The 23433-nt window shown below is 57.4% G+C and overlaps 1 protein-coding gene across 4 annotated transcripts in view; it reads left to right on the top strand.

The window, feature by feature from the left end:
- The window catches only part of RGS12 (regulator of G protein signaling 12), a 120972-nt gene that overhangs the window by 23921 nt on the left and 73618 nt on the right, over positions 1-23433 (top strand). For 3 of the 4 annotated variants that reach the window (XM_027071333.2, XM_053217655.1, XM_053217658.1), the window contains exons 2-3: positions 1183-3154; positions 15826-15942. In XM_027071333.2, coding sequence (XP_026927134.2) covers positions 1280-3154; positions 15826-15942 — 1992 coding nt within the window. In that variant the 5' untranslated portion in view covers positions 1183-1279. The remainder of the gene's footprint in view (positions 1-1182; positions 3155-15825; positions 15943-23433) is intronic. The other variant, XM_053217657.1, reaches the window with a different exon arrangement.

Here is a 23433-nt window from a genome sequence, read left to right as displayed (position 1 = left end):
TAGTTAGATGTCCATAATACTTAAATGATTAATTTATCGCCACTTAGATATTAAGTAATATGGCAATTTAGAAATAAGTTGTTCTCTTATGACTCTTACCTCCCAGGATGATTTTATTCAAACCCGCGTCCCGCACACCACGTTCTCTGTCGCCACGTCCGCCCCCTCGGAGCAAACCTTTCTGTCCTCCAGCTCCGTCTCTAATGTGCTCCCCTGGCGGCCGAGACCCCACACGTGTTGTCACAACGCACCCCACCTGACGCCCCGGGAGAGGATGCTGGCAGCTGGCGCCTGCTTCCTCGGGACCTGCCCCCCTGCCCCCCTGCGCCCCCTCCCCCTTTACCCTGTGTCGATTGTGCTTCGATTTCACCGGGGCAAATCCCAGCCGTGAGCATGACTGTGCCGCGTCCTGTGTGTCCTCCTCGTGGGGCACCAGGTCTGGGCTGGGCCTGGGACCCTGACGCAGGTGTTTTCTGTGACAACCAGTACTTTTAATGATGAAGTCATCCCCTGGAAGGATGAAGGTTCCTATTCCCTTTTTTGTCGTTTTACCTGTTCTGTCCCGTGGCCTCTGTGGTTGACTGAGGTGGTTTCAGACTGACGTATTTTCCCCCACGTGGTATCTTGTTCGAAGGCAACTAATCAAGGGAGGTGGTGGGATATGAGAGACACAAGCTGACTCTTCCCTGAGGGAGAACTGGTCGTGACGGAGGGGCTGTGATCAAACGGGGGGTCGGCCAGGTCACCCAGGTGCCTTTCTACCCCAGGTGTGTGGCCCGCGCTGCCTTTCGCTCTGGCTCCTCCCCTCCGGTTAAGACAAAGTCGGGGTGGTCGGGAGGGGTGCCTGGGCCTGCGCAGGAGCTGGGAGCCTCCCCTGCGGCGGCCCTCGGACTTCCCATCCGGGCAGGCGGCACTGCCACCGCCCTGTGTTCCTCGGCCCTGAACGGTTGGACAGGCGTCCCTTCCGGGAGACACGCTGTCTGCTCGTGGGAAGTTTCTTAGGCTGACCTGAAGGTTCCCTGTGCAGGCTGCTGCTTCTCTCTCACTCGCACATTTATGTGGTGACCAGAGACTCTTCCCGTGGTGGCTTTTGTCACGAGCTACATTTTTATGTTTAGGAGATACCGGTAAGCAACGGGAACACGGGATGTTTAATAACAGGCCGTTTGTTCTCTTCCTCAGGGCGTCACTTCAAGAAGCACTACAGTAGGCTCAGGCATTCCCTGAGCGCGGCCCCTGGACTAACGAGCTATGCCCCTGGTGTCGCAAGCCCAGCGAGATGTATAGAGCAGGGGACGCGGTGCAGCGTCCGCTTCACGGGCCGGCGCCCCCTCGCCTGAGGAGTGTGGAGGTGGCCAGAGGACGGGCAGGGTACGGCTTCACGCTCTCTGGCCAGGCGCCGTGCATGCTCAGCTGTGTCCTGAGAGGGAGCCCCGCGGACTTTGTGGGCCTCCGGGCCGGAGACCAGATATTTGCCGTCAACGAAATCAACGTGAAGAAAGCATCCCATGAGGATGTGGTGAAATTAATCGGGAAATGTTCTGGTGTCCTGCACATGGTGATTGGCGAGGGCCTCGGCCACGTGGAGTCCTGTTCCAGCGATGAAGAGGTTGGATTTTACGAAGGAAAAGGCTGGCTCAAGCCCAAACTCGATTCGAAAGCATTAGGTATAAACAGAGCCGAGAGAGTCGTCGAAGAAATGCAGTCTGGTGGGATTTTCGATATGATCTTTGAAAATCCTAGTCTCCGTGCAAGCAGTTCCGAGCCGTTGAAATTGAAACAAAGATCCCTTTCGGAGTCAGCTGCCGCGCGATTCGACCTTGGACGTGAAAGCGTAAATCACCCGAATCCCAACCTGCTTTCTAAGGAGGAAATATCAAAAGTTATGAATGACGATTCCGTTTTCAGTATCGGCCCCGAGAATCACGAAGATTTTGCGTTAGATGCGAGTATTTTAAACGTGGCCATGGTCGTGGGCTACTTGGGGTCCATCGAACTTCCTTCCACGAGCTGCAACCTGGAGTCCGACAGCTTACAGGCCATCCGTGGCTGCCTGCGGCGCCTGCGGGCGGAGCAGAAGATCCACTCCCTGGTGACCATGAGGGTCCTGCACGACCGCGTGCGGCTCTGCACCGACCAGGCTGCCGTCCTGGCCGAGTACCCGGCCGAGAAGCTGGCCTTCAGCGCCGTGTGCCCCGACGACCGGCGGCTCTTCGGGCTCGTGACCATGCAGACGAGCGACGACGGGAGCCTGGCGCACGAGGACGAGGGCGCCTTGCGGACTTCCTGCCACGTGTTCATGGTGGATCCAGACCTGTTCAATCACAGGATCCACCAGGGCATCGCTCGGCGGTTTGGGCTGGAGTGCACGGCCGACCCCGACACTGGCGGCTGCCTCGAGTTCCCCGCATCCTGCCTGCCGGCCCTCCAGTTCATCTCCGTCCTGTACAGAGACATGGGCGAGCTGATCGAGGGCGTGCGGGCCCGGGCCTTTGCCGACGGGGACGCGGACGCCCACCAGAACACCAGCACCAGCAGCAACAGCGACAGCGGCATCGGCAACTTCCACCAGGAGGAAAGGAGCAGCCGAGTGCTGGTGGTCGACCTGGGTGCCGGCTCCAGCAGGCACGGCCCCGGCGGCAGCGGCGGCGGCTGGGAGGGCGCGGGCGGGAGGGGCTCCCAGCCCCGGGGCGCCCCCTGGAGCGGGGCCTTCTGCCTCGACCCCGAGGGGGGCCCCCCGTTCGAGGCCGCCCCGCAGGCGGACAGGTGCCGGGACTTCGGTAAGCACCTAGGGCCCGCTGCTCACGTGGAGCTGCCCCCGGCCTCCTCGCGGAGCTCGGTCCCCCCTTCCAAGAGGGGCGCCGCGGGCCATGGCCAGCGGTGGCTTCCGGTCCACGTCCTGCAGGAGTGGCCGTGCGGACACGCCAGTGACCAGGAGTCGTACACGGACTCCACCGACGGGCGGTCCAGTGTGAACTGCGGCACGCTGCCCCCGCCCATGAGCAAGATTCCCGCGGACCGCTACCGGGTGGAGGGCAGCTTGGCACAGGCCCCGCTGAGCACCCAGAAGAGGGACTGGTCCAGGAAGGCTTTTGGGGTGCAGAACCTTTTCGGGCCCCATCGACAAGTTAGAAAGACTAAGGAGGACAAAAAGGTAAGCCCGGTAGGCGCGCTCTACACACGTGAGCTTGATTTCGTGACGCAGTCTGTCCCTGGTGGAGCGGAGCGTGTTAACGGCCGAGTCTCCGGTCCCGGCTCCGTCGGGCTGCCCTGTGCCCCTGTCGCCACCACGGGGTGTGTTTGGTCACGTGCTGCAGGCTCTGTCCTGCCGGGGAGCCCTCTGGGTGCTGCCCCCTCTCTCGGGTCCTGGGCCGGACACCTGGGCGGGGGCGGGTGACGCAGCCTGGGCTGAGGCCCTCCTTCCTTCGGGCCCTTTCCTGCTGCCGGTGCCTAGGACGGTCCTGTCCCTGGCCCCTTCGGAGCCCATGTCATCTGTGGGCTCGGGCAGCACGCCCTTTTGAGGTGAGAACACAGTTTTGTTTTGGTTTTTTTTGGGTGTTAATGTTTTATTCACTTATTTATTTTTTTGAGAGAGAGAGCATAAACGAGGGAAGGGCAGAGAGAGGGGGACAGAGGATCTGAAGCGGGATCTGCGCTGACAGCAGCAGGCCCGATGTGGGGCTCGAACTCATAAACTGCGAGATCATGACCTGAGCGGAAGCCAGATGCTTAACTGACTGAGCCACCCAGGCGCCCCTGAGGTGAGAAAATTCTTGAAGCACAGAGACTGTTGACTTCAGGACAGGGAGCTTCCCAGGGTGTGGATCCTTGCTCTGTGTCCTTCATCTGGAAAATCCTGCTGTGAAAAAAGTGGCAGCTGAACTCAGCGGTGGGCTGGTGGCTCGGCTCCCTGCTCGCCACAGATGAGCATCATGGGGACCCGCCGGGGCCAGCACTGCCCTGAACGTGCCTGTGTCCCTTTGGGGCCCTCTGCCTCCCCCCCCCCCTCCCCAGGAGCTCGGTGTGGAGCACGAGGGCAGGAGGCAGCGTGCGGGACTTTGCTCAGCAGGGGGGTGGCCAGCGGCACTGGTGGGACAGGCCGAGCCACCGTGTGGCGGTCGCTGTAGCCGTGGAGCCGTGTTTCCAAGGCACTTTCCTCGGAGGACTTTCGTGATTGTAAAATTCCTTTTCTGCTTGGGTCCACGTCCTGGTTCTCAACAGTGGAAAATGTCACAACGAATCCCTCCGAGGGCGGCTGGCTGGTGAGGGCAGGGTCCCGGACAGAGGAAAGGGGAGGGGCGGCTTGGCGAATATTCTGCTGGCAATTACACCCTTCCCGTGTCGGAGTTTTCACCCTAAAACACGTTAAAGACAATAGAAAGCGGGAGGAACGGACAGACTCCCCCCCAACTTTACCTCCTCCAGGAGGCCATGGCCACATTTCCACGTATCTGAGGATGGATGTTTGTTTTTATAAACAGTTGTGATCGTGTGGGTTTTCGACTCCTGTTTCTAAACTGCGGGCGCTTGTGGTTCTGCCACAAGCACACCCCATCCCTCGTCCCCCCGCCGCCCCGGGGCTGAACCGCACGAGGCCTGTGTTCTCGGGGCGCGGCCGCCCCCGCCCGGCCCCTTCCCACCTGCCCCTGCCGAGCCGGCTGTGGTGTGGGCTTCTCCCACCTGAGCCTCCTGTCAGCTGGGGTGAGCTGGGAAGCGAAGGCCCGGAAGGTGGCAACCGTTTCCCGAAATCAGACACGTCAGCACCTCTTGGAGCACGTGTCCTACTAGTGCATGCACTCTCCAGCTCCACTGCTGGTGTGTCAGCGCCTGACCACACGGGTGGAAAGAAATGGGATTTGTGCGGCTCTCTGTGGACCGGGTGCCCCCTCGCCCGCCCTTCGTCCGAGGTGAAGGCCCTGTCTACACGCTGTGGAGCTCCCCGCCATCTCAGACCGCTCCCAGTGCAGCTCTGACCTCGGGGAACCCGTGGGGCAGGGGTGCTGTGGCCCCCGTTCCACAAGTGAGGTGACTTGTCCTCGAGGGGCTAAGTGACTTCTCTAAGGTTTAAGGTTTAATAGGACGAAGCAGGGTCATGATTCAAACCGTGGGCTTTTTTTTTTTTTCTAAGATTTAATGTTGTTAGAGCAGTTTTAGTCTTACGATAAAAATTGAGAAAGTGCTGACACTTCCCACATACCCTCTGCCCTGACACGTGCACAGCCTCCCCCACTGTGAGCACCCCCACCAGAGAGCTGCCTCGTTACGACTGACGGACCTCCACCCCCGCGTCATCACCCAGAGTCCCCAGTTCACGTCAAGGTCCCTCTCGGCGTGTGCCTTCCGCGGGCTCGGACACGCGTGTGATGGCAGGCAGACCCGCCGTTATGGTCTCGCCCGGCGCGGCCCACTGCCCTCAACACCCCTGGGCTCCGACCTGTTCTGCCCTCCCCGGCCCCCAGCCCCCCGCCACCGCTGATCTTACCGTCCCCGCCGTCCTGCCTGTTCCGGAATGTCCCGTGGATGGTCGGCCACACGGCGTGCAGCCTTTTCAGACTGGCCGCTTGCCCTCAGTCGTGCGCGTCCACACTTCCTCCGGGTCTCTTGCCCGCTTGATGGCTCGTCTCTTTCTAACGCCAGGTAATATTCCGCCATCTGGAGGGACTGCAGTTTATTCGTCCGTCACCTGCTAAGGCCACGTTAGTTACTCCTGGGTTTTGGTGATTATGAATAAAGATGCTGTTCACACCCGAGCTCAGCTTTTGGTGTGGACATAAGTCGTCAGCTCCTTTGGGTAAACGCCAAGCAGCGCGATTGCGGGAGCCGGTGGCAGATGTTTACTTCCATGAGAAACCGCTGCCGATCTCCCGAAGCCGCTGCACCGCGATACTGAGTTCCCGCCAGCTGTGACCGGCAGCTCCTGTCACTCTGTGTCCTCGCCACGTGTGTGTGTGTCGGTGGGGGGGGGCAGAGTCCTGGATTTGGCTGTTCGGGCGGGTGTGCAGTGGGGGTCGCGCTGTTACTTTGATTTGCGTTTCCTTGGTGACTAAGACGCTGACCACCTTCTCCATGCTCCCCTGTCTTGTGCTTGCAGCCTGAGGCTGGTCTCGTTCTCTTGGCGTGGTCTTTCCCAGAGCAGAACCTTTCCATTTCGACGTAGTCCAGCTGATCGGCTCTCGCTCACGGATTGTGCCTTCAGTGCTGTCTCTGAACAGGCCCCACCAACCCCAAGTCCTCTAGCTTTTCTCCTGTGTCGTCTTCAAGTTTTGTAGTTTTTTATTTCCCATTTAGGTGAATGACCCCATTGGGGTTGATTGCTGCGAAGGCTGGAAGGTCTGTGTCCACGTTCATTTTTCTGCACGCGGACGTCCCAGGGTTCTGGCGCTGTGTGTCGACACCGCTGCCTTCGCTCCTTTGTCAAGACCCGTGCGTGTTCCTGTGAGGGTCTCTGGCTGCTCGGTAGCCATCTCTCACCTTGACCGCAAGCGTGGTGACAGTGAGGTGCTGGCTGTCGTGGCTCAGGCCGTGACGAGAGGCTGAGATAGCGCAGTGGCATCGGTGTGTTTCTCCTGTTGGAAAGTAACAGTCTGGCGCTCACCAGTTGACCCCAGAGGGGTTCTGTGAGCTCGTCAGGCGGGATGTCTTTATCTTTCAATCTTACTGACAAGGACAGTCAGGTTTTTATGCGTCAGGGGATTTGCCCAAGTTCCAGGGCAAGTAAGTGCTGACACTGAGACTGCTCGCGGTCTGTCCCGCATAGACTGGTTTGTGACCTGTCTTTCCTCTGCAGTGGTGATGGGACACCCAGTTCATCTCAAAATAAGTGGTAATGAATGGTGTTTTATTGGGTTCTGCCATAATCTCTTGAAGGTTATCAGTTGCTTTTTACCTTGCTCAAGGGTTTCTCCTTCATTAGCTCAGCCTAATCCCACAGTCTCCCTTGCCGTAGCAGCAGAAGCTTCCAGAGGCTGGGGGGTGGTCTCCTGGTGTCCCTCCTGGAGGCTTGTCAGGATGAGGACAGGGGGACGGGAGTGGGGCGCCACACAGTGGGGGCCCCAAGTTACTCCCATGCTTCTTGGCAGAATTAGGCTGCGGCCCGGAGACAGAAAACACACCAGGATCGGAGCAGGGAAACAGAGTGGACAAGTGCTAACTAGACCAAAGGCAGCGAGCTGCCTGGAGGGAGAGCCCTCGGGGACCCTGGGGCAGGCCCCACAGCAGGGGCAAGGCAGAGGCCAGCAGGGGAGAAGCTGCAAGCTGGGAGGCTGCCCCTCAAGGCCACGCTGCCGGGCCTCGCCTCTGGGTGCTGACTGAGCGCGCTGTCCCCACGGAGACAGTGTAGAAACCCGTCGGAGCCACTGCAGGACTGGGCGGCTGTCCCCAAGAAAAACAGCACAGCACCGCTCACCACCGCCTGGAAGACGTCCAAAACCAGAGCAAGCTCCTGTTGGAACTGTGACGCCTCCCTCCCTCGAGGCCTGGGGGACCCCCCCCCCCCCCCGCCAGCGGAAGCCTGGAGGCCAGCAAGCCATGGGGAAGGGGCTTCCTGTCCTGGTAACAGCAGGAGTGCCAGCCCCGGGGGCTCTGACTCTTCCTCCTGTGGGGAGGCCAGAGGGGAGGCAGAGGCACAGACCGGGCAGGTGGGGCCTGGCCAGGTGGGACCTGAGCCGGTGACACTGTGGGAGAGCTAAGTGGTGTTTATAGGTAGATGATTTCCCGCTCTGTTTACTCTGATTTTCTTTTTGCTGGGTGTCCGTGGCCAGGATGCACTAAGGGAGCGTGTGACTGAGAGAGGGGTTGACGGGAAAGAGAAAAGCCAAGACCCTGAAATGCTGTCTGTGTCATCAAAATGATTCAGTTACATTTAACTCGAATTAAGGATGTTTAATTCTGCTTCTTTGAAAACTGATATCCTCAGACTAACATTAATTAAAGTATCTGGTTAAGTAGCAAAATCCGTTGTTAAACTTTGCACATAATGGATTTGGGAAAATTTTTAAATGAAAAGATGTTATTTGTGATACTACCTAAAGGATTTATTGTTGTTATTTTGAAGTGAATTAATAAAAAATTTTAAACATATCGGTTTAATATGGAAATTGTCAATAGATGACGCCCACGGAGACAAAAGCTCTTGGGGCCTCAGTGATTTGTATGAGGGGCATCCTGGGAGCACAGTGTTTGGGGACCACTGCCCCGGAGAGGCTTGCCGCTTTGTAGGAGGGCCCCACTAGGGCTGAGTCCTTCCAAACTGGCAGTGTTGGTGAGAGCCTAAAAAATACCTTTCTGATCGAATAAAATGAAAAAAAATGCTGAAAAAAAATGCTGTTAACTTCATGCGCTCATTTAAAAGTAGGGGTGCCTGGGCGGCTGTCGGTTAAGGATGCAACTTGGGCTCAGGTCGTAATCTCATGGTTCGTGGGTTTGAACCCCGTGTCGGGCTCTGTGCTGACAGCCGGGAGCCTGGAGCTGCTCCGGATTCTGTGTCTCCCTCTCTCTCTGCCCCTCCCCTGCTCGCTGTCTTTTTCTCTCTCTTGAAAATAAATAGTAAAACATTAAAAAAGTGTTTGAAGTAATAGGAGTTTCAGCACTGTTACCGCAGGACTAATATCACAGTGTCCTAAACGCTGTATGTGGAGCGCGTCCTCTGTGACGAGAAGGTGTGGGCAGGCCAGGCTGGCACAGAGGCCGCGCCTTTACGAGGACCTGTTCCTTCTGTGTTGTGTTGCCATCCCCTGCCCGTGACCCGCGCCCAAACTCCAGGTACAAGACAGTGTCGTGCGGGGGCGCCTGGGGGGCTCCGTCAGTTAAGCATCCGCCTCGATTTCCGCTCCAGTCGTGATCTCGGGGTCGTGAGTTCGAGCCCCGTGCTCGCGAGAGTCGCCCTCTCTCCCTCTCTCTCTGCCCCTCCTCCGCTCAGTCTGTCTCTCTCAAATAAATAAATTAATTAAAAAAAAAAAAATAGCGTCATGCCCACGTTGCGGCGGGCAGGGAGCCACGGCCGGAGTGTGCTCCTGTTCCCACGGTGCCGGGTGGGTCGGCCGAGTCCCGGGACAGCCCCGCTGCAGGGAGGCTGGAAGGTAGTGGTTAGCCGTGGCGTGTCAGGTGTCCGCCCCGCGTGGTGGGTCCATGCACCACCTTGTGGGAGGCTCCCCCCGGCACACGAGGTGGAAAAGGTCACAGAAATACGCATAGCCAATATAATCCCATTTTTGTGTAAAAAATTCAGCACCCCTCAACTAAACCTATGTTTTACAGGCTACATCTGTTTAAAAAAATAAAGTGTACATATGTTTATATATAAATACACGGGAAAACATTCAAAGGAAGTGCTCCAAACCGATAGTGGGAGCTACCTCGGGGGTGGGAGGCAAAACTGGGGATGGGTCCAGGACATTTTGTTTTATCTTCTGTTATTTTCAGTTTTTATTACGGGAATACGAACATATTTTACCTGCTAAAAATAATTCCTTTGGAGAAAAAAATGGTTTTTCTTAATTCTTTTCCTAAGAACAGAGTGCAAGGCCTGGCACTGGATGCCCGAGGCTGGGTTCGTGTGGCCCAGCCAGCGATGGGTTCGGCAGGGGTCAGGCCAGGGGGGGACTGGGCCCGACAGACAGGTCTTGTGCAGTTTCCCAGCACAATGAGAGGAAGTTTTTTTGTTTGTTCTTTTTTTTTTTTAATGTTTATTTACTTTTGGGGGGGGGGGAGAAAGAGAGAGAGAGAGAGAGAGAGAAAGCGTGAGCGGGGAGGGGCAGATAGCGAGGGACACACAGAACCGGAAGCAGGGTCCAGGCCCTGAGCTGTCGGCACAGAGCCCGACGCGGGGCTCGAACTCACGTGAGATCGTGACCTGAGCCGAAGTCGGACGCTCACCTGACTGAGCCACCCAGGTGCCCCGAGAGGAAGTTTTAAAATAGATTGTAAATAAAAGTTTCAGAGAATACTGAAGAGGCCACAACTAAGGCTCCGTGATTTAAATCCTTCTGCAAAGAGCGGCTCATTACCTACCCTGTGTAAACAACGCCCCAAATCGGAGGGAAGGGAAGCAAACAGATGGGCCAGGAAAGTCAGCGGGTGGCCGGTGCCCACGAACCCGACAGTGCAGGGAGCCTCCGCGGGTCTGCGCACCCCTTCCACGCCAGGAGCCCCTTTGGAGCAGCGGAGCGCCGCGGGGGGGAGGAGGGGGGGGGATCGGGGCCCTGTGGGGATGCGGGTCAGGTGCCGGGGAGCTTCCCGGGGAGGCAGGACCGGGGGCTGAGGGACAGAGACACCCCTTACCGCCCTGCTGTGGTTTTATGTGGTTTCCAGGGAAGGCCAGCGCCTTGAGAGCTCAGCGGCCATGGTGCTCCTGCGGGAGTCAGCAGGGTTTGAGTCCCGCAGCGGCGCGTTATGTAGCTTGTAGCTGTGCTGCTCTCTGGGCTTTGTAAACAGTGGTGACAACTTGTTTGGTGATGGCTCCATGTCGTTCCACCGCTGTAGCCGCGACGCTGTCTGCAGCTCCTTCGTCTCCACCGTGACCGCAGCAGTGCACACACTCGCACGCGCACTGAGCTGGCAGAGACGTGGCGGTGCTGCTGCTGAGCTTCCTGCTCACGCCTGCGTCCCCGGCTGTGCGGGCGGAGGAGGCCCCCGGGGGCCATTCCGGTGCTTGCTCACCTTCGCGCAGTTTTTAGTGTCTGCCCTCGTTCGTGTTGACGGGAAACGCCCGGTCTCTGGAGCGGGGACAGATTTGATAACTGCCTCACAACGACCACACTCGTTCCTGGCGCTCGATCCTTACCCCTGGGCCGTCGCAACGGCAGCCATGTCAGGTGTCGCCCTGCACGCACCGGGGTTGTGCTGTAGGTGAGGAGACCTGAAAACAGGAATCGGGGAGCTTATACGCACGCTGAGAGGGGACAGAGACCCTGGCTCTTTGAGCAAGTGTCCTTGGAGACAGAAGGGAGGACTCTGGGTTTTCCCCCCTACGCTTTGCAGTGTAGACAGATGTGTCCAGAGGGAGGGGGACACGACTGGCCCCTCCCCAGATATGCTCACTTCATCTCTGAGATGTGAGGACTGACCCTGGGAGGTGAATCTGTCCCAGAGTTTGCCCTGTCTGTTCCCTCGTGATTTAGCGGCCGAGTCCAAGACCGGGAGACTATGGGTCCAGGTTCTCCGGCTCGGTTTCCCGACGGTCCCGTGCCGCTAGTGTGAGTGCCAGACGGCTCCGCGTCCTTGCCGGAACTCGCCCGCCGGGCTTCTGACTTTCCTGCCCGTCTAGTGGATGTGGAATGACACTCTACAGTGGCTTTGCCCGTGAAGACGTTGCTGAGGGACCTGCTCACACCTGTGCCCACTTCTATTGGGGTGTCTTTTTTCTTGATTTGTAGAAGCTACAGATAACGGCTTCTGATCCTGTGACGATTGTGTCGCACATACACTGACTCCGTTTGTGGCTTGTGTTTTCCGCTTGCTCTGTGGGGACTTGATGAACAGAAGCTCTTGACCTTAATGTCAACCAACTTGTCAGTCTTCTCACGATTTTCAGTGTTGATTCCTGACCTCATCACTATCCCGAGGTCAGGAATATTCTTCTTTTGGTCTTAAGATTGTTTTGGAGTTGGTCTTTGTGAATGGAATAAGGTGGGTGGCAAGCTGATTTTTCCTCTCTCTCCGGATGACTGTGGGGCTGCTGTTACTCACGTGTGCTCTGTTTCCCATGTCCGTACCTCCCCCAGTACTTGACTTTTGAAATTGAGGCTTGGTAATGAGTCTTTGTATCCGAAGCGCCGGAGCTCCTTGCCTTATCTTGGCTGTGCTGAGCCTTGCTCTCTCATGTAAGGTTTTACAGTAAGTTTGTAAAGTCTCCAAAACGCCACTGACGTATTTTTGCAAGTGTATTTTCGTCTGTAGACCCATGGGAGAATTGGCATCCTTAGAATGTTGAGTTTTCCTATCCGTGAAATTGGTATTTCTCTCCATTTACTTGGGCTTCATTTTCTTTCGGTAAAATTTTGTAGCTCCCTTTTTTAGAAACTAGATTTATTTGATTAGATTTATTTTTAGAGCTTCCTTTCTGTAATCAGCTGTGGGACACTGGGGTCTGTGTCCCCGTCCCCTGGCCAGCAGGGTCCCCTCTGGCTCTGCCTCCAGGGGTCCTGGGACAGTGGCCAGGAGGGAGGAGGAAGGTCCAGAGGAACTTCTCTCTCTTCACACGGGAAGGGGGCAGTGGGAGCAGACAAATGCCGAGGGTCCTGCTCGCGGGTGATCTGCTGGAGTGTGGCCACCTCCATTCGGTTCTGTGCAGGGCTTTTCTTCTGTCCGCTCGCCTGTTAAGCTTCTCTCTCTCCTTTACGCTTCAGAAGCCCGCGGGTCTGCGTGCGGGACCAGGTGTCGGCTGCGATGCGGTGGCCCAGTCCCGGCCTGGGTGTCGTCTGCAGCCTCCCGGGCTTAAAACTTACACTTCGGTCTTGTCACAAAGCCACGTGCTCCCTACCCTCTCCCCCCAGATACGGATTTGGAGCAGCACATATGTGAGTTGTGCGAAGGGCTCGCCTCGTACAAGTGTGGAGGCTCCCTTGCTCTAGCAACGGACTGACGCTTGCCACGTGCTCACCTCGGCTGTGGCCGCGCGTTCGAATGGCTGCTGGCTTCCCTTGCCCATCTGCCCTGGGCCCCCTGATGCTGGGCACTTAGGTGCCCGCGTGACTCGTCTTCCTTGGCTCTTGCTCTTCTCCCAGCCCTGTGCTGGGCAGGAGGTGTTCAGAGGACAGAGGGCCCGGCTTCCTGGGCCACTTTGTGCCCCGGGGGCGGGGGGTGGGGGGGAACCAGCAGCCTCGGAGGGGGCCCCAGGGCAGCCCCGCAGCCGGTGCAGTTAGCGGTGGCCTCTGAAAAGAGGGGTCTGGGGGCCACGGCCAAAGGCGGGGTGGCGAAGCAGGTGCCCGGAAGGGTCTGGACGGCAGGGACCAGGCCTCACCCGCTGCGTGGCATCCCCTGAAGGGTGCTGAGCAGGGGTACCGGGCAGGTGTCAGGGAGCACAGAGCGCAGGGCAGGGAAGGGGGAGGACCCCAGAGGAGGCTGGCCACCCCACACTGTCCCTGGGGCCAGGGGGAGCAGTGGTCTGGAAAGAGATGGCCGGGCTCCGGATACATTTTATAGATAGAATCAGCTTTTGCCTACTTTTTGAAAAAGAAATTTCTTAGACAAATTCTTCTCGAGAATGGGTCCCTGCCAGCAGGGAACCAGCCCGGTGAGCAAACAGCGGGAGGCAGAAGGCCGGGCGGGCGTGGACAGTGTCGGAGGGCCAGGGCCTGGGGTGCCGGCCACGAGGCCGGGACGCACCTGGGTCTGAACGGGAGCCACAAGGCTCCCCCCCACCCCCAGCAGTGTCCCCGAGACCAGCATAGAGGCAGTGTACACAGGTCACCCAGCCCTGTCAGGGGACGAGCGGATCCTCTGTGCAACTTGATTTCTCAGCGGGAGCTCCCGGCTGAGCTCCAGCACGGTCCACGGGGGAGGCCCGTTGTGGCTCCCACAGCTTCACCAGGGGACCGCTCAGGGTGACGGCTTTCCACCTGCCGTCCCCTGGGCTCCTCTCTGGGGGTGTGGGTGTCATGGTCACCTCTCTGTGCTCCTGCACCCATTGTCCCTTGTTACACTTAGCTGCTGTCCTGCTCCCCGCGCACAGCACCATCCGCTATGCGCACAGGAAGAGGGAGAGGTGCCTTCGCTGTGACAGCATGCAGACAGACGGCTTCTCTAGCTCTTGGTGGGATGTTGGGGCTCGTGAGGTACTTGTATTACTTCTCCCGAGGACCCCGAGCGGCGGCTGCAGGTGCGACCCTCGGATGTCCCGCCCTTTCTCTTCACACCTGCCCTTTATGCTGTCCCTGAGACAGTCCCTCCCTCCCTCCCTCCCTCTGCCTCCCTCCCTCTCTCTCTGCTTCCTGTCCTCCTTCCTGCCCTCCCTCCTTCTCTCCATCTCCCTCCCTCCTCCCTTCCCTCCCCCACTCCTGTCCTTCCCCTTCCCTCTTTTTCTCCGTCCCTTCCTCCTACCCCCACCGTCCCTCCTTCCCCCTCCTTCTCCCCCTCCCTCCCCTGTCCCTCTTTCCCTCTTTCTTCCTCCCTCCCTGTCTTTCCCTCACCCTCCCTCCCTCTCCGTCTCTCTCTCTCTCTCTCCCTCCCCTTCTGCCCCGTTTTGCTGTTTCTGCCGCTGCTTCTTGGGTCAGTTCTTCCTGCTCCCCGTGGCCAACAGGCTGCCGGTTCCCGAGCTTACGCGCTCTATTTCGGACGACTTCGCTGAAGCATCCGTGCCAGTGCCGTGTGCGGCGTGGCCTTGCCCTGCCTGTCCCGCCGCTGCGTTCCAGCCTGGCCTCTGCTTCTGCCAGCCTGGCCTTCTCTTCTCCCTGGGAGTGAGGCCCTTTCTCAGCCTCCCAGCGGTCCTGACCCGCAGTCACTGTCCTCAGTGTAGCCTCCAGGGGCCTCTGGTTTCTTCCAGAGTGTAGCCCGCAGCCACGGGTAGCCTCTCAGGGGGACCTGTAGACGGGGAGTTGCTTGGAGCCCGAGACCTGTCGTGTGCTCCTCCCGGGCGCCCCGTGCTCCTGTGCCCGAGACCGTGCTGGAAACACTTGTGGAGAGCCCCGTGGCCACACGTCGTAGGCGAAATGAAGGCCGTTGCTATCGACACCTATGTGACTTTTTAATAAAAATGAAAGGATTCAAAATAAGGTGCTCGTTTCTCTGGTTCGGGCCTGAGTGATTGGGGGGCAGGGGTGAGAAGCTGGGTTCTGGGTGTCAGCACAGCGTGAGGGGAGCGGCCAGTGGCTGGAAGGAGTCGGGGGGGAGGCCGGGAGGGGAAGGAGGGAGAGCCAGGGCTCGGTGGCCTCAGGGCCGCTGCCCCCTCGGAGGCCACTGTGGCTGGAGGGCCCCTTGAGTCTGTGTCAGGAACATCGGGTGATGGCGGTCCCGGTGTTAGGCAGCCGAGTGGCCCGGGTGCAGGTGCAGTCCGGGGACAGGGGGGAGTGAGGGCGTGTGTGGGGACGGTTTGGGGCCGAGATAGCCCCCAGAGCTGTACGAGGTGGTGTGGCGAGGCCACCTCCCTGCAGGACGGCCGAGGTTCTCGCGCAGGAGGGCAGAGAGGGTCAGGGCCTGCCTCCCAGCTTGCGTAAAACACGCTCACTTCCTCTGTGCCTGAAATTGGTCACTTTAGGGTTTCTAGTACCCAGGACATCAGAGATTTCAGCTGTGAGGCTTTTTACATTTAAAACGGGAGGCCTTCTCTGTTGGACCCAGATCGCATTTGCGGAAGTGACAATCCCATAATGACAGTGAATTAATTCTGGTCATTTCCCAGAGAAAGAACAAGACGTGTTAATGGCCTGTTGTCTTGTGCACCTGAGTTGGTCTGGTCTTTAGACACCAGCTGACCGTCTGGGGATTCTTCAGTTTCCTCGGATGCCTGTGAAATTATGTAAAAGCATAACGTTTACATTAATAGTTACTTCTCTGGCCACACCCTTTATGTTTCCCCAGTTATTCGTCCGTGGTTCTTCATTTGCTCTTTTGGTGAGAGCCTTTGGGGGCCGGTCAGCCGGCACAACCCGCCTTGTGGTTTGCAGGCGTGAGCTGGGGCTTGTCTCCGGGCGCCGAGCTTCAGGGGCAGAGCAGATGCGTGGAGATCCTGGGGTGACTTTTATTTTCAACTTTGGGTTTTGGATCGGGGTCGTTCGTACAGAGCATGAGATTAACCCGGGACGACCCTCTCGTCTCCACCGCAGGGTGTCAGGCAGAACTCAGCCTCTCTTCCCGAGAAGGTAACGTGATGTACTTTTTCTTTGTGTTTAGGGCTCAAAGTTTGGGCGGGGAGTTGGACTCACTCAGACTTCTCAGCGCACTTCTGCTCGGAGATCATTTGGAAGATCCAAGAGATTTAGTATCACTCGCTCCCTTGATGATCTTGAGGTAATTGAATTTTAGTTATTTTCTTTCCCCATCAGGTTTTTAAAAATGAACGTCGGTCGTGCAGATACACCTGCATCTTCCTGGAATCCCACCCTCACCCATTCCCCTCCCTCCTTCTCCTGCTGTCAGCCTGATCTTCAAGTGTGGGGGGCCTCTCCTGCACATCCGGACCTTCCCTGCCCCCCCCCCCCGCCCCCCGCCCGTGTCTGCGGACCGTCTCCTGTCTCATCGCTGCCCCTCTTGCCCCACTGAGTCTGCGGACATCACCGTGCCTTGCGCGCTGCCTGCTGTGTGGCCAGAGCAGCTGTAAACGTGATAGACGTGAACTGGACTCGGCCTCACAAGAATCACGAGGGAGGGCCTCTCATCGCCCCCCTCTAAAGACAGGGTATTGATGCACAGATGCCGAGTTCTTTTCTTGTATCCATATTCCTTAAGAGATGAATCGACTTGGCTGTCAGAGCGGTTTTAGGACTACAGAAAGGTGCAGAGCCCCCGAGCCCCCCCGCCCCGTGACCCCGGCTGCTCCCCCCTCACACCGGCGTGGCGCACGTCGGCTGACGGGCCGGGCAGACGTGTTCCTGTGAGGTTCACGGCTCGCGTGAGAGGCCGCTCTCCGTGCTCTCCGTTCTCAGGCTGTGGACAGGTGTGTGATGTCACTCCGCCTCCATCACAGTGTCACAGGCGGGGTTTCACGGCCCCAAGAACCCCTGTGCTCCGCCTAGGCCACCTCCCTTCTCCCTGGACCCGCGGCGGCCCCGACCCTTCTGCGGCTCACTGTGCTTTCGGCCTGGCAGTCTGCACAGGGGCCTGGCACCGGCTGTCTTGTTCCGCCTCCCTTAAAACGCCGCCTGACCCGCAGGCTTTAGTCCCGTCCCGTCGTGCTGTGGCGTCTGTTGTGAGCGTCCTGGCCTCGCATCCGCCCCGCCGTGGACGGCCCCCCCCCGGGCAGCTGGAAACCTGCGCACGGGGCCCCGTGGGCACATGCGGAAGGGAGGGCTTCCCAGGCATAGGATGCCGGTGATAGGCATGGCCACGCGCCAGTCTCGGTGACCCTTCTCACGCAGGCTGGGGTCACCGGCGTGTGAGCCCGTCACCCCTCCTCTCCGCCCTTGGTGCTGGCGGGCTGGGAACTTTCCATTTCGGTGAAATGGCGTCTGGTCTTACCCGGCATTTCACTGATGGTGTGTGAGGCCGAGTGGTCGTGGGAGGCTCTTGGGCTGTTCGAGTTTTCTCCGTTTTACATTAGCCTATTCATATCCTTTTCTAGTTTCAGATTTTGTATGTACGTGTGTGTGTGTGTGTGTGTGTGTGTGTGTGTGTGTGTTCTGGACACAAGTCCTTTGTCAGTGAATGTTTTGGAAAAATCTTTGTGGCTTATTCCCACCTTTGTTCAGGGTGTCATTCGTTACACATATGTCTAATTCACCCTTTTTAAGTGTCCAGTTCAGCACCATTAAGAGCAGTCACGGCCTCAGGGCACCTGTGACTCGTCGTTTCTGCTCAGGTCAGGTCCACCGTTCGTTGGATCGAGCCCCATGTGAGACTCTGTGCTGACAGCATGGAGCCTGCTTGGGATTCTCTCTCTTTCCTTCTGCTCCTTCCCAGCTCTCTCTCTCTCTCTCTCTCTCTCTCTCAAAAGAAATAAACATTAAAAAAAGGACATTCACAGTGTTGTGTGGCCGTGCCCACCCTCCGTCCCCAGCACTGAACCTCTGTGCCCATGAAACACTGGCTCCCCACCCCCTCCCTTGGTCTCTGGAGCCCCACACTTTCCGTCTCTAGTGTTTCAGGACACTGGGTCCTTGTGAAAATGGAATCACATGGGCTCTCTGCTTCCGGGTCTGGCGCGTTTCACTGAGCATAACGTCCTCCAGGCTTGTCCACGGCGTGGCAGGCGTCAAGATGTCCTTCCTTTTTATCCACGTGATCCGTCGTGTGGACATCGCACGCTGTGTTTATCCATCCCTCTGACGACGCGCACTTAGGTTTCTCCCACTGTTTGGCGCTGTGAACACGGTTATGCAAATATCTGTTTGGTTCTAGCTTAAAAATTAATTCTAAATAAGATAAGTTCTTACAGACTGATTGACAATAAACTGGAACTAACAGGCCTTGGTTGATTGTTGCTTCAAGTAATAGGTTCGTGTGTGTTTTGATGTGAAACCGGGATGCTTGAATGTTAGAGGCGGAAGGGGTCTTTGAAGCCGCCCTGTCTTCTAGGCTGGATGTGGGAGGGTCGTCAGAGGCTGAGGGTGGGTCACAGAGGCAGGAGGGGGGCACAGGCTGGAGGCTGGAGCTGGGCGGGGGAGGGGGGCCACCTTGCCCATGGTGTCGTGGTAACTGGGGGGCAGTGCAGGCCAGCAGGCCGCGTTTGGTCAGCAGCGGTCAGAAGTGGCTCCGGTGCGGCCCCTCGCTGGGTGGAAGGAGAGAGGTGAGTGTGCCGAGTGCGGGGGCCCTCAGAGCTGTGTGGCTCCCAGGGAAGGGGGTCTCGACGAAGCCCGCGTTCTCGGGTCAGCCTGTTGGCCAGCCGTTGGCCGTATTTTTCTGGGAGAAGGCTCGTTGGAGGGGTCTGAGCCTCCCAGGGGTGAGAAGTGGCCCTAGCCCGGCTCACGGTGGCAGCCCGCGGTCAGACCTCCAGGCTCCGTGGTTCCCGCTCACTTCTCCTCGCCCGAGAGAGAGCACTGGGCCCTCCTGCCGCCCGCCGCCCGCATGTGCACCAGTGTCTGCGCCCTTGATCGAGGGCAGCAGGCAGCGGGCAGCTCAGTCTTTGATCTCTGACCTTCAGATCAGCTCCGCGAGGAGATCGTCATGGTCTCTGTCTTACAGGTCAGGAAACTGAGCCGCAGGGAGTTTCAACGGCATCTTCTAGGCCACGCTAGGCTGCAAAGCTGTGGTCTTTCTACCACGTGTGGGACCTCTCGCTTTTGTTAAAATGGTACATTTGGAGACATAGGAGTGAATCTTTGCTAAGTTTGGTTTTTTTTTTTGTTTTGTTTTTTGCCTAAAGGGTTCAAAACATACAAGCTGCAAATACCTTTCTTGAACACTCATCGCTGGTAAGCCTGTTTCTAAGGGAAGCTTGTTGAACACACTGTCTCTCTGTACTTCTCTTTGTTACTCTTTAGCAGGTGTCCTCGGCAGCCTGGGAGACCGTCCCCAACCTCTTGGTCCTCGCACCCTCGGACGGTCCCCTCCCCAGAGGCACCGGCTTTCACGTCAGCCTTCAGGTGGTGCCTGATCATCCTGGGCCTCTCAGAACATTCTCTCCTCATTGTACCCCGCCAGGGGCCCCTGCCCCCCGGCCACCAGCAGCCCTGCTCCTCTGCGTAAGTCCTGTCTCGAGTCCTCGTCCGGGACACCAGCAGCTCGGATTGGGTCCCCTGGAGGGAGACTCAGATGGAGAGCTCTGCGGGCCTGGGGACCCACATCAACTGGGGTGATGAAACAGTACGTGTGTGTCAGTCCGAATGAGTGGCGACTGCATAAAACAAGAATCACTGTTTTGTTTTTTTGTTTGGTTTAAAAATGTGTCCAAGTAAATCACAGCGTGGCCACTAGTGTGAGCGCTGGGAGGTGAGTGGACTGCAAGCTCCAGGTGATGTCGGTGCTCAGGCAGAGGGTGAAGGTGTGGTTCGTCCTTGATTTTCATAAGGTGAGAATGCATGCTGTCGTCTCCAGGGTAGCCTGAGACGGTAAAATAAAGAGCGCTTTTAGATTGCAGGGAGGAGAAATGGAATTTTAGACACCAGTCAACTCAGCAGACGGCAGCAATTGGAGAGGCGGACGGCAGGAGGGTGGAGAGCTGGGGGCTGTCCACGGAGACAGCGCTGAGTAGAGCCGCGGGGTGAAGCCCCCACGTGTCAGCAGGAACACGGATTTCATTGTCTTTTTACATTTATTTATTTGGAGAGACACGGAGACAGCACGAGGGGGAAGGGGCAGAGAGGGAGGGAAAGAGAGAGAATCCCAAACAGACCCCGCACTGCCAGCACAGAGCGCGACGTGGGGCCTGAGCCCACAAAACCGCGAGATCGTGACCTGAGCCAAAACCAGGAGTCGAACTCTTAACCAGCTGAGCCACCCACGTGCCCCAAGAACATCGCTTTTATCCTTTATTAAAAAAAATTTTTTTTTCATCTTTATTTATTTTTGAGAGAGAGATGGAGTGAGAGCAGGGGAGGAACAGAGAGAGAGGGAGACACAGAATCGGAAGCAGGCTCCAGGCTCCGAGCGGTCAGCACAGAGCCCGAGGAGGGGCTCGAACGCACAGACTGCGAGATCATGACCTGAGCCGAAGTCAGACGTTCAACTGACTGAGTCACCCAGGCACCCCAAGAACACCAATTTTAAATGAATCAGATATACCAGTTAAAAAGAAAAGATTGTCAGACTGCATGTAAAATCTGATTATTTTCTTTACTAGAGACACATCCAAAAGTTAAGGACACAGAAAGCAAACAAAAAACTGGAAAAGAACACACTGAGCAGTACTAATCAGAACAGTGGCAGTCGCATTAATGCCAGTGGGGGCTTTCGGGCAAAAAAGCATCCCTAGAGCTAAAAAGGGAGCCTTCAGAATCGTAAGAGGCAGTGAGAAGTTCTCATCCTGAAGTTTGTATGCATTCAGTAACATGGTCTCCACATACCTAAAGCAAAAATGGGTAGAAGCAGGAGAAGAAGTGGGCTAATTGACACGGCGGGAGGTTTTTTTACACTCCCTGCCTCGCAAGTGGCAGCTGGAGCAGGAGAACAAAGTCTGGAAGAGAGAGGATCTGAGCAGCATGACTCCCAACTCGGCCTCCCGGACGGACGTGCGGCCCTGCACCCGATGGCCCGCTCTCTACCCCTCCTGGACCGTTTGAACGTTGAGCGCGTGCTGGGCCATAAAGCCGGCCTGCGTAGGTGCGGAGGACTCTCCAACAGTGTGTCCTGTGCCACACCCAGCGTACTAGAAACCAGCGACGAGCGGGCGGTGCCCGTACATGTGGGAGTACGCGACCCGTCGCTCCAAGGAGAGTCACTGTGGGGGTCAGGAGTGACGCTGCGGACCTCCCCTCTGACCCGTGGCGTGCGGGTACGGGGTGCCCACGGCGACGTTTGTGGTGTCACGATGCCCGTACGAGAAGGGAAGGGAAGTGGAAAGTCGTCTGGAGGTGAGAAGAAGAGCTGTAAAGATGACACGTGGGAAGGGGAAGCTGGCAGAAATGAGGGCAGAAGCAGAAGTCGGTGACACAGAAATCAGCAGACTAAATGGGCAGAGGAATACACGAAGAGGGGTTACTTCCCAGCTCAATTTATGAGGCCCCCGAACCTTGACCCCCAAACCTGATGTGGACTGAGAGGAGAAGAGAGGAGAGGGGAGGGGAGGAGGGGGAGGGGAGGAGGGGAAGGGGAGGAAGGGAGGAGAGGGGAGGAGGGGGAGGGGAGGAGGGGGAGGGGAGGAGAGGGGAGGAGGGGGAGGGGAGGAGGGGGAGGGGAGGAGAGGGGAGGAGGGGGAGGGAAGGAGAAGGGAGGAGGGGGAAGGGAGGAGGGGAAGAGGGAGGGGGAGGAGGGGGAGGGGGAGGGGAGGAGGGGAGGGGAGGGAGGAGAGGGGAGGAGGGGGAGGGAAGGGGAGGAGGGGGAGGGGAGGAGAGGGGAGGAGGGGGAGGGAAGGAGAAGGGAGGAGGGGGAAGGGAGGAGGGGAAGAGGGAGGGGAGGAGGGAGAGGGGAGGAGGGAGAGGGGAAGAGAAGGGAGGAGGGGAGGAGGGGGAGGGGAGGAGAGGGGCCGGCTGCCCACAGGTGAGCACAGGTGGAAGCACTTAACATCACGACGTAAGTGCAGGTTCATGTTTATTCCATGGACAGGATATTTCTTTTATGCTTGAAAATCAATATAATTGATCACAGTAACAGAGTAAAGTAGAAAAATGATATATCCTCTCAACAGAAGCACGGAAAGCATTTGGTAAAAGTCGGCATCCGTTCATGGGAAAAACAAAAACAAAGCAAAACAAAACTTAACAAAATAGGAATTACAGGGAACTTCCTTAATCTGATGAGGTGATAAAAAGTCCCCATAGCGGGCAGCTTACTTAAGCTTTCCCCTTGAGATCAAAGCAAGAGAAAGACGGATGCTGCTACCATTTCTGTTCAAATGTTTCTTGCCAGTCTGAGTTTACTAAGAGAGTAAAAACGTAAAAACAGTCGATAATTAACAACCACAAAGGAAGGATGAAAACGTTGTCCTCCGGGGCGGCTGGGTGGCTCGGTCAGCCAAGTGTCCGCCTCTCGATTTTGGCTCAGGTCATGATCTCACGATTTCCTGGGTTCGAGCCCCACATCGGGCTCTGCTGACGGTGTGGAGCCTGCTTGGGACTCTCTCTCTCTCCCTCTCTCTCTGCCCCCAGCCCCCGCTCATGCTGTCTCTGTTTCTCTCAAAATAAATAAACTTAAAGAAGTTTTTTTAGAGAAAATGTTCTCACATGGTGTGGTATCATAGGAAATCTAAAAGAATCTAGAGGTTAATTATTAAAATTAATGAATACCCAGCAAGGTTGCTGGGTCTAGTCAGTATACAATAATCAGTTGTGGGTGTGGTTAGAAAATAGCATACAAGATTCCATGCAATTTTTCAAGTTTATTTGCTTATTTTGGAGAGAGACGGAGCTGGCGTGAGTGGGGGAGGGGCGGAGAGAGGGGGAGAGAGAGCATCCCAAGCAGGGTCTGTGCTGTCAGCACAGAGCCTGACGAGGGGCTCAAACCCACGGAACTGAGATCAGGACCGGAGCCAGAACAGAGCCGGACGCTCCCCGACTGAGCCCCCAGGCGCCCCGTAGCAGCCCGGATATCCTTGGAGGAGCATACGTAGGAGGAGGTCCGCCGTCCGCCGTCGAAATGTGTTGTAGTGGAAGCAACTCCAAACAGCGTCCGTGTTGGCCCTCCTCCGTAGGAGGAGGGCGTGCACAGAGGTAGACCCCGCGCCCGTGGACGTGGGCTGTGTGCAGAGCAGGGCCGAGTGTGGTCTTTTCAGCGGTGCTGGAATAAGAGATCCACGCGGGAAAAAGAAAGCAAGAAAGAAGGGCCTCGTGCCCTACCAACACAGCCCAATCCAGCTGTAACGCGGAGGGCAGCACAAGATCATCACCTGAGGGCGGTGCGGGCTCACGGCCTCATGGTGTTGGGGCGTGAGCCATAGAGGCCGAGGCTGATGCTGAGACCCGGAGAATGTCGGGGCCCTTCATGCGTGCAGATACACCACTGCTAGATTAGGGGGGAGGGGGGTGGGGGGAGGCCCCACCAGAAGTGTGGGCAGGAGATTCAGGCGGGTGTTTTACCAGACGACGGCCTGATGGCACGTCACACGGGAGAAGGTTTCCAGCCCTGTTCATCATCAGGGAGGTGCAGTTACGGCCGTGGTGAGGTCAACACCCCGGGAGGGCTGCAGTGAGGACTGACGTGTCCGCAGGAACCGGGCCGGGGCTGTGCAGGTGAGCCCTCGAGAGGAGGCTG

The sequence above is a fragment of the Acinonyx jubatus genome, chromosome B1, assembly GCF_027475565.1.
Source record: "Acinonyx jubatus isolate Ajub_Pintada_27869175 chromosome B1, VMU_Ajub_asm_v1.0, whole genome shotgun sequence".
In the NCBI taxonomy this organism is placed as follows: Eukaryota; Metazoa; Chordata; class Mammalia; order Carnivora; family Felidae; genus Acinonyx; species Acinonyx jubatus.
Note: the sequence above shows the minus strand (reverse complement) of the source record. Positions and strands in the feature narration are given on the sequence as shown.